At 38.9% G+C, this 11,112-nt stretch overlaps 1 protein-coding gene across 2 annotated transcripts in view; it reads left to right on the top strand.

Annotated features, from left to right (window-relative positions):
- dner (delta/notch-like EGF repeat containing) overlaps window positions 1–9,568 on the top strand; it is a 50,282-nt gene extending 40,714 nt beyond the window's left edge. For both annotated transcript variants that reach the window (XM_067508522.1, XM_067508521.1), the window contains 6 exons: window positions 2,803–3,036; window positions 6,399–6,521; window positions 6,652–6,765; window positions 7,142–7,273; window positions 7,387–7,633; window positions 8,189–9,568. In XM_067508522.1, coding sequence (XP_067364623.1) covers window positions 2,803–3,036; window positions 6,399–6,521; window positions 6,652–6,765; window positions 7,142–7,273; window positions 7,387–7,633; window positions 8,189–8,300 — 962 coding nt within the window. In that variant the 3' untranslated portion in view covers window positions 8,301–9,568. The remainder of the gene's footprint in view (window positions 1–2,802; window positions 3,037–6,398; window positions 6,522–6,651; window positions 6,766–7,141; window positions 7,274–7,386; window positions 7,634–8,188) is intronic.
- The last annotated feature ends 1,544 nt before the right edge of the window (window positions 9,569–11,112 follow it).

Below are 11,112 nucleotides of genomic sequence, written 5' to 3' on the forward strand. Positions count from 1 at the left end.
TCATCTTTTTCAGGAACAGAGAGGAGTAGTCATATTCAAAACACTTGTAGATGATAATTAAAACTTAATTTGCACAACAATGTCCTCCAAAGGTAGAAAAATAGAAACCACAGCCAACTGACCACATTTGCATGTACAGGTGCACATTGTGCACCTCCTAAAGATCTGCAAGGCAACAAGCAATACAACAATGATGGATGATACGACACCTGCAGCTAATACTATCAGAAACATCAAAGCTGCGATCTCTTGGCCAGCAAAAGATTTTATTCGCTACATTTTTAGGGAGCTGTCAAAAGAAGGTAACATTCATCATTTCTGTTTGTTTTCCTGTTGCCAGCAAAAAAACAACATATTGACTAATGTTTTAGTTGAAATATCTTTAAGCAGTAGCCCTAATGATAATGAAAGCTATAAAGTTTGAGACTTTAATTCATTACAGTCCATTCATACTTTCTCTATTTTGGACTATGTTTTCAACATTGCAAAAAGTCAAGTTGAACCAAATCTGAAATGAACTGATTCTCCAACAGGCCACTAACAGCTCTAACAGCCCATAATTGTGTTTCATTTCATATCACATAACTATGATGGCAGAAGGCTACTTACCGAACTATAGCTATCAGCTGATAAGTGCTTGATAATCTCCCATTTAATAGTGTGATATTAGCCAAAATGTTAGCTTTTGCTTCATGCATTTTTTTTGCACATGTGATGACTACTCTTCATCACCCCTATTTGTTAATAAAACATTTAGTTTTCAAAAAAATATGAAAGCCCAACTTTATACATAATGTATCTTAACCACAACTTATAATGTTCTGCTGGTGTTTATAGGAATGATTAACAAAATGTTTAAATTAAATTTTAAGGTCGTCGTCATCTCTATGTTAAACAGATTTAGTAATTTGCTGATCATCTTATAGTTTTTACTCTCATACCCTTTGTGGTATTTAAATTAAATTAAATTGATGACAGAGTCCAAACTGTCATAATAACAATTCATTTTCATGTTCAAGTAAATGTCTCCCCCGATTCATTAACAGACTGATCAGACTGATATAAAGTTTGTTTTACTCACACAGATATTTCTCGCTTCTCTTTCTGTCTCTGTCTCTCTGTCTTTCACACATGCACACACGCACACACAAACACACACTGACACAAGACAAAGTGTGACTGCCTCCAGTCAGAACTAGCAGGGTGGGGGAGTGAGTGATCAAGCTAAATTTAAACTGTTAACTCTTGTTGAAGTTGGCAACTTTTAATGCCAGGAGCACGAACAAACATCCTCTTCTATGTCAGCCAGGTCTTATTGCACAATATGTGTGTGTTTGTGCATATTTACATGTATACACATAAACAGAAAATAGAGAAGAAATAAGGTCAAGATGTGAATGTGCTGTGAAAACTGTTCTCATTCACAGCAAAGATGGTAAATACAAAAGAATGGAAGGGATTAAACCATGACATGACAAATCCAAATCATAAAATGTAATTTATAGAAGCATATGTGTTTTACAAGATAATAGGAGAAAAAGAAAACAGGGAGAAGCAATGAGGGACCCTGGAAGGACGCAGAGGAAGAAGGAAACAAAGCAGTGGACACAGTAAAAAAGGCAGTTTTATAAAGGAGTTTTATAGTAGTAGGTGTGATTTTCCCCTGACTACTGCAGATTACTCCTGTCTCCCTGCTGCTCGGTGAAAACGTCTCCTCAGTACAGTCTTGCAGATCAATGGATGTTCAGGAGAGACCTCTTCATTAGCTCAATGGAGTATGTACTCCGCTGTAGTCAGGATAGGGTTTTTACTATGCTGATACTGTAAATCAGAAAGATCCACACACACACACTTTCTCACGGCAAAGTATGATCATGTACGCAGCCCAGTCTTTCTCCGCTCTGCTGCACAGTGGCAGTTCTCCTCGGAGGTGAAGACAGAGGAGGAGAAGCGTTGAAGAAAAGAGGTTATTTTTAGAGTAGGAGAATAGGTGAAAGTCGCAAATACTCACAGGCTTATCAGAGGATGTGAAGAAGAAAGCAGTGGCTTCAACACACAAGCAGTCACCATCAAAAGGACACACATCGCATGGGTCGGCAAACAAACATGGTCAGACATTGTTAAAAATGAAGCATGACAGAAACAGATCCACCATTCGCCAGATAAACTACTGTAACACAATAGTTAGACATTCCTGCCAACAACAAGAATCCATCTTCTGTTTGTCTTTGTCTCTTTAAGCAAAGTTGAAGGGACAAAAGCAAGAGCATCAAAAATACTCTAGGTGGAGATTTTGGGGGTTAAATGACAACAGAATCAAAGTACTTATTATCTTTGATCATTGGTGTTCATCTCTCAACATCTTTTTATGCAAACCTCTGCAGCCACAAGACTTTGACATTTTGTTGAAGAGGCTCATTCACTTTTAAAACTCAAGAAATATCAGACTGAGGTGGCTATGTGCAACGAAACTCCTAGTTGGCCGAAAAGTGGTCACAATTTTACGCTGTACTAGAAGTCACATTTCATACTGCACTACAAGATTTTAATAAACACAACCCCCGCTGTGCCCCTTTGGCCTTGTTGCCTACATTTTAGTTCAGTTTCATCTAACGTTTGCCTGCAAAATTGGTGATCCTCCGTCACTTCCACCTCAATTTTGTGCTTACCCAGTAGTAGATAAGAGGACTTAACACAGTATTTTCATCTTTGCAGAGCTTCTGCTTTCATCTTTTACTTTCTTGTAGGCATCTTCTCTTCTCATGTTCTCATTTACCACTCTCTGCATCATCTCTTCCACAGGCTACCAGGGTGCTACATGTGAGCAGAAAGTAGACCCATGTGCCTCCAGTCCCTGTCACAATAATGGTACATGCTACGCTCAGGGTCCCAGCCCCCTGGGGTTTGGTTGCAGCTGCACAGCTGGCTTTACTGGTCCTACTTGTGCTCAGCTGGTGGATTTCTGTGCCCTGAACCCCTGCGCCCATGGTGTCTGCCGAAGTGTGGGGAACAGCTACAGGTGTCTGTGTGTCCCAGGTGAGCTGTGACTTAAAGGCAGAGGGTGCTGCTGACCTCTGATGTCCATTTAGTTTACAGTTGAACAAAATGTTAATAATACAAAGACAATGTGTTACAGTAAAAAAACGTACAAACCTTCGCAACTTAAGTGCAACTTTCCAAACAACTTTGCAACTTTTCATATTTTCTAAGAGAAACATTTTTAGTTCCAATGTCCAATTCCAGAATACAGCGTGTGTGTGTTTGTCTTGAAAGTACATGTCACTGTTTCTCTTTGGTGTCTTCCAAGTACAAAGTTTATACAGTACACTTGGTTAAATGATCAGTATGCAGCCGTAATTTAAATAGAATATTTAAAAATATCACATAAAAAGTGAGTCCTGTGCCTGATACGTTCATTCTGCAATCATTCTAAGTCCATTCGACAGTTTCTGACTCTTCACTTTTCCCCTAATAGCATTCCAAACCTCACTGACCTGTAGCTTTGCAGAGTAGCAGTCAATATCACGTGCCGGATTCGTGAGTTATTTTTAGATGGGATGATTGTGGCACTGGTGCTAATGCCTCAGTGATGAAATCATTTCAGCAGAATAATGATTTATCATTATCCATTGTCTTGCAATTACCTTGCTGGGATGGAGAAATAGATGACTTTCCCAGTGGGCCTTAAACCTAATTGGACCCTCCGCCCCTCCAGCTCTCTGTCAGTTGAATATATCAGTCAACCATTGTCTTGATCTCTTATTTGATGTTCACAATCGTTCTCTTGTATCAGCAGCTTCTACATGTTTTTTCTTTTGCAGTGTAACTTTAACCAAATATTCAAATACTGAAACAATGCTACACGTGTAACTTCATAATTTTTGTATCTAGTAAATGATATGATATTAATACACAACTAATCTTTGTGTATTGATTTGAGATTTAGAACAATTTTCAGCATTTAATTTTTTTCCTCACTATTTTCTAAATAATTGCACTAATATAACTTACTGCTTCAGTTTATAAGCTCTTCCTACTTCTTCTTCATGTTTATTCCCTCTTGGTGTGTCCAGAACAGATGTCATTTTCTTTACAATTATTTGGAAATCTTCAATTTTCTTCAGCGCAGCCGTGACCTTACTATTTTTGTAATTTGCATCTCTTTCATATTTTTTCCCTCTGCTTGTCCTTTTGTCCTTCTTTGTTTTTATTCCTGCCTTTTACCTCATCTCATTTACCTCGCATGCTCTGTCATCTGGTTGCCATGGTAAAGCAATTGTCTTGTGTGTATGCGTCTGTCTGTGGATCCCAGTTGTTTGCCTAAGCCTATTGCTCTGCTGGTTGAGGGGATGCTGTCGTCCAATCAAATGTCTCTGCTCAGATGGCTAATGGGATTGGTTAAATTGGTAATTTGTAGTCACCAGATATTATGGTGAATACACACACAGATTGGACCTTTTTTGACCTTTTTTCATTAGTGTGTGTGTGTGTGGGGGGGGTTGATAAACACTGTAGTCTCTGTGCTTGCCTGCCTTGTATAAGTCTGTGGATGTGGGTAAGAGCTGTGTGAATGAAAGCTGCTGGGGAGCTGATACTGTATGTAGAAGGATCCATCCTCCAGTTTTGTGTAATCCAGCTCACATGAGAGGCTGCCAGCCCAAAGAACACAGACGCAGTCTTGGAAAGGCACTTGACATTTCTCTGGCATTTCAAAGAAAGGACCCTAGAGGATCTAACTGGGCTCCTCATTAATTCCTCCTCCCTTTATCCCAAAACGCATGTTAGGCCCAGGGAGGATTTGTTGAAACTTGAGTCAGTGCAGGGGCACCATTAAGAAATTTTAGTCGCTCAACCTGAGAGCAGAGATAATAAAACACTTCACTAGTCATGTAAAGGCTCACGAGACATTGGTCCTCTGGTGATTTTGGTTCCTCAGTGCATCATGCCACTGAGATCAAGTGGCTCAGGAGAGAGTGTGAGCAGGTAAAGTATGTGAAGGCAGATCGATTTTTAGATCAGTGCTTAGACAATACATGTATTTGTTGGAGGTATTATCGTTCATTTAATCGGGAGCAGTTTTGTTGTAGGAGGGCATTAAAACTGATCAGACAACCATACATTTACTTTTGACCAACTTTTCTCTCCCTTCTCCCTCTTACTCACTTTATCTTCCAGTATTAACCTGTATTGCTGAAGCTGTGTCTACATACCGGCACAAACTTTGTAGCAGTACAGACTTAATAGTTTCAGTCAGTTGCGTTCGTCATATTCTCTGTTAAATAGTGTCCCTTAAACTCCTTTTACTTGGCATTTTCTTAATATGATTGCAGTGGCCATGTTTTCTGATGTTGCATAGAGGCTCCTCAGTACACAGCTGCCATCCTATGGAAAACACAGTGCACTGCACATCATTTAAGCCTAGTCATTGTGCATATTTGTCTGACTTATTTTATAGATTAGAAGGTTTATTGTTGTCATTGAGATTGACATATATACATGTTGCAGATATAAGTTGGAATTAAATTTGACCTCTGCATTTAACCCATCCCTTTGAGGGGGAGCAGCGAGCAGTCTCAGGCTGCCTACAGAAAAGCAAGCCAACGCTCCCTGATATAGTGGCTCCTATACAGTACAAAGGAAAAATGAATTACATTAATCCAAAAATAAACCTTGCACAGCTAGAGGTAACATATAAAAGTTTGATAAAATAAAATGAACGTTAAACAAATAAAATATCAAGAAAACCTCAGTCTTTTACAGACCCTATGAGAAAGCACAATGAACAATGAGGGTGTTTACTGTGATAACATTGCCCCTAAGGGTGGCTGTAACTCAGCTGGTAAGGTGGTTCCATTACTGGTCTCTCCTGGCTACGTGTTGAAGTGTCCTTGGGCAAGACACCTAACCCCTAGTCGCTCCCGATGGCTCAGGTGAGCACCTTGCATGGCAGCCACCACCATCGATGTGTGAGTGTGAATGTGTGTGTGAATGGGTGAATGAGAAGCAACATTTTAAAGCCACAAACCACTGTTCAGTTATTACCATCTTCAGATTGTTGTTAAACACAAAACACACAGAAACATGAAAACAGAAAGGTAGCTTAAACTTCATTCATTCATAGATTTCTGTCATGGCAAATCTGCATTTCTCTATCTAAAGTAAACGGTCATTGTAGCTTTAGTTCGCACTGCTTGACAACAAACTAATTTATATTTCTTGGGTCCCCTTGAACATCACAATGAATAATTCTAAGTGCTGATCACAGCTAAAAAGGCAGGCACATTCAGCACAACCTTTGCTTAATAAATGAAAGTTGAATCATATTCTAAATGCACTAGAAATGCAGAGACATGTTTTATGCATTGGACATATACTGTATGAATTTGTTTCCCCATTAGGCTACCATGGCTTGTACTGTGAGGAGGAGTACAATGAGTGTCTGTCTGCACCGTGCCAGAACTACGCCACCTGTAGAGATCTCATCAATGCATATGAGTGTGTCTGCACACCACAGTTTGAAGGTATGCATGCGTATCTGAACGGGTGTGTGATTATTTTAGTATTACATGCATCTGCATATAAGCTCTGCTTCAGTTAGATTATATATTCTCAGTTCTAAACAATGCCGACACCCTGTTTTTGTGTGTGCAGGAAGACACTGTGAAATCTACAAGGATCCATGTCTGAAGATGCGCTGTCAGAATGGAGGCCACTGTGAGAGTGCAGGACTCAATGTGTCCTGTACCTGCCCACCTGGATACCTAGGTGAGCTGGGGTCCTGTAGTCAGCCTGAAAACCAGTAAACTAGATGCCTAATAAAACCCTATTCTTGGTATTATTTATTTATTTATTAATCATGTATTTAGTAAAGAGCCTTAAAATAACAACTATACTCAGATTTATTATGGAGGATTTAAAGAATCTAGGGCGGCTCATGCCATACTGCTTCTAATTATTATATTTGCTCAGTGAAATAACAGCAAAATGTTACAATTCTGCATTTTGATGTGAATCCCCAACATGTTCCTCTGTTTGATAACAATAAAATAAGGAGGCGAATTACTGAAAGCCCAGCCTCAGCTTCAGATCTTTGCATTCTTTCTGTCGCTGTCATTGAATTTTACCGTACCCATCTGCTCAGGGGAGAAGTGTGAGGTCGACATAAATGATTGTGAGAGCAACCCTTGTCACCATGGAGGCACCTGCATTGACCAATCAAATGGCTTCACATGTCACTGTCCACCTGGTTGGGTGGGCCCCAGCTGTGAGATCCGTAAGTCAAATTGTTAGAGAAACTGTGTTGAGCTATTAATCTAAACCGAGACATTGGAAAAATGGTATGCCTGTGTGTGTGTGTGTGTGTGTGTGTGTGTGTGTGTGTGTCAGACCTGCAGTGGAAGCCAGCACACCCTGACGACACACTGACCAACATGCCCCGCCACTCCCTCTACATCATCATCGGAGCACTTTGTGTGGCCTTCGTCCTCATGCTCATCATCCTTATCGTTGGCATCTGCCGCATCAGCCGGATCGAGTACCAGGGCTCATCACGTCATGCCTACCAGGAGTTTTATAACTGCCGCAGCATTGACAGCGAGTTCAGCAATGCCATTGCGTCCATCCGCCATGCTAGGTCAGTGGTTAAATTTAGATCAGAAACTGGTTACTGGTTACAGTTCAGTTTTGTATCCCTTGTCACACAGTTTTACATGGTAAAATCTCCAGTTATTTTAAAGTTCACTTCACTAGTTTGCTAGACAAAAACACTTAAACTCAGCGTACAGTTACTGTAGCTCAACGATGTAGTCAGAAGCACCATAAGAAGCCAATAAACTGACCTTGAACAGAGATTATTTTTGTCAGCTGCTTCAATCTAACAGCCTGAATGACAAACTTTGGATGCTGAGTTTCAAAGAGAACGGCACTTGACAAGCCACGATGGTCTAATGAAAAGATTTAAAAGACTGAGTAGCATTATGGGAAGTATTTGCTCAAGAAGTTTTAGTTTAAAAGCCAGGGTATCTCAGGCTCTGCTGTCTACATTTTTAGCCTTTTTATTGTTTTCTCCTGTCTTTTGTGAGTCCTTTTAACCTTTAGAAGATTCATGAATCGGTGTCCCTTTAATAAAAGTTTATATAATTTGGTGATAAATATTAATGCAGCGTTGATGTTTATGCTTCCTTATTAGATTTGGCAAGAAGTCCAGGCCTGCCATGTATGATGCCACTCCTATTGCCTATGAAGACTACAGTCCTGATGATAAGCCGTTGGTTACCCTTATCAAGACAAAAGATCTGTAAAACACCCAGCACATCACAAGCTGCACATGTACGACAGCACATTTACACATGCGCGTAAGCCTACACACACACGTACACACACACCTACTGAAAGTAAAAGTAGTTCTTAAATGGTTTCTTAGAAAAAAATAACAAAATAAAATTGAATGTAAAGTTAAGAAAAAGGTATAATACAAACTCTGTAGTTTGAAAAGAAGAGATCTGAGTTTGATACATCTATTTTCCTGTCAAAGTCCACAATAAGGCTTTATTGTAGCATAAGACCATACGTTTCATTACATAAGTTGAGCGATGAGTGACACTACCTGTAACTTCTGCTGTACAATAGAGTGATGTCTTTAGTCTGCACCAGACTGTCTGTCTGTAGTTGGGGCCAGCCCAAATTTTAAAGTATAAGCTCAGCAGACAGTGCTGAAAACAGTCCTTACAGGTGTTGAGAAATAGATACACTCCTTATGGTGCATACACTGTATCTTTTTCTATATCTTTAAAGAAAAACTGCGGTAGGCTGCCTTACTTTGTGCATGGTTAGATTTGATGTTTTCTTAGCATTATTTTAAAATCATTTGTATTTGGTTGTTTGTTGTTTCTGTTTTTTTTGTTTGTTTGTTTTTTGCAGTTGTATTTCTCTCTGTCAAGATTGTGCCAAATATTTTCTTTCAGTAATTTATGGTTAGTAGACGAATACATACATGTACAAAATACTAGTCACAGAAGTTTACCTTTAAAAATACATATTGTCCTGTTCTTTACATACAAGTTTCTCAGTGCCGTGTGAATAGTAAAGAAAGTGGGTTTACTGGAGTACTGTGACCCTACCATCCTACTGTATGTATATCATTGATATTTAGGATAATAGGTAACTACATTTCTCAGTGCACAGAAACAACAGTTTGGTTAACTTGGTGTACCTGTTTATCTCAGTGTACAAACCCACCACTACTCTTGACAGTGTTTAATGGTTTCGGGATGAGAGTTTTCTATGCTGAAGTGGGATCTTGTTGGCTTTAGAGTGGGAGTGAGGGAGATGAAGAGGAAAAGAAGACTGGAAAGGATGACATCTACTTCAGTATATATATGCTTCTGTGTCCTGCCAATGGAAAACTCTGTCTGTGCAGCTGTGTTGTTTCTCTCAAGGTCAAGCAATGTTTTACCTATAAGGTCAGCTAATCCTCTGATTAGTTTTCTTCATTTTAAATACAGCAGCCACATGATTACCTATTATCTATGTTGAATGATAAAAACAATAAAGATTTAAGTGAACATGACCCACAGTTCTCATATGGTGTCTTAAACGGTCACAGCAACTACATTTTGTAAATGGATGCTAAAACAGTTTTCTTCTCCAGTGTAGAACTACTATCAATCAGTTGATTAATCAACAGGGTTGCAAACAAGATGTTCTTGTTATAGGCCTTAGTAAAGGTCAACCAACACTCTAGAGCTCCAGTCACTTTTCTCTCTTTTTTTGCTACACGCTCCTCATGTTTGGTGCAGAGTGTTTGATAGTTTTCATATATTGCCAATATCAAAGCATTTTTCACTGTATATGAAGGTGTTTGTTTGTACAAAACCCATTTTTTGTGTAACAAAAGAATGCAGACTTTAAATTTAAATTTAAATAACAGTTTTATAATAACTTGCCTAATAAATGTAGAGACCTATTTGTACACCCACAGCATCTATAATCAAAACTATAAGTCACTGCTGAGCGGTACTTCAACAGTAGATGCATAAGAAGACATTTTGGGTTGAAATTATTGCATTTGTTTTGAAAACTATTTCCTGATTTAAAAAATGTATAAACAAAAAAACAACAAAAAAATGCATATTCTCCTTAGCGTCTTCTCTTCTACAGCATTTTAGGGTTGCACCCACCAGACTGATCCCATCAGCAGTGGAAAAGGCTTTTTATGAAGTGTTGGTAATGTTAACACCCTCACTGACCTCAGGCTTTATCCAGATGTTCCCCATGTAAACATCTCCAAATAGTTCACATACATATTTAGCTTATGGTTTGCCTTGAGAGTGTGTGCTTGATCTTTGTCCTCTGTAAGGCCTGAAGGATCAGGGGATTGGCTGTTTGGCTTGACAGGCCCCCCCACCAAAATACTGTCAGTTAAACAGATACCAGATCTTACATTGAAATTAACAAAGTCATACAAAACCAATGTCACTACAGAACAGTCACACATTTTTTTGAGAAGCTTGAGAAGATCAAAATGTGTGGGCATGACTGCAACAAATCACATTAGTCTCTGTCTTTTGCCACCTTTGTGAAATTTGGGAATTATGAAAATAGAAACTAACCACAGTTTTATTGCCATGAGCCACAGATAATGTCAAGCAGTTTATATTAGTTTTTTATATAAGTTCCACTTGAACTGCGTTCTTTCTCTGGTTTGATGACTAGCTTCTGAGGGGCTGAATCCTCAAAGGCTGCTGTTGGATGTCTTTCAGCATCTAGTTCATTATACAGATTTTACATAAATAAATATAAAAACTGGGTTCTGTATTTAGGACACGTTTCTGTTGTAACAGCTAACTTTACTGTAGCCAAGCAATTTATATTGAAATATTAGTGTATTATAAGATGAGTTTTTTTTTATTCAAAAAGTATAAAAGAGCTTCAACATATAAAATTAAATTGCATCTGGGTCTTATTTCAAAAACACAGCTTAAATAATACGTAACGATATCCCCAGCCTGTCCAGGCATTAAATATGAAGAACAATTTAAATGCACGATTTCCTTAAAGCACATGAACGCGGCATCAGGAGCCCACAGGTACCTCCACCTCCTGGCCATTCTG

The sequence above is a fragment of the Channa argus genome, chromosome 6, assembly GCF_033026475.1.
Source record: "Channa argus isolate prfri chromosome 6, Channa argus male v1.0, whole genome shotgun sequence".
Lineage (NCBI taxonomy): Eukaryota > Metazoa > Chordata > Actinopteri > Anabantiformes > Channidae > Channa > Channa argus.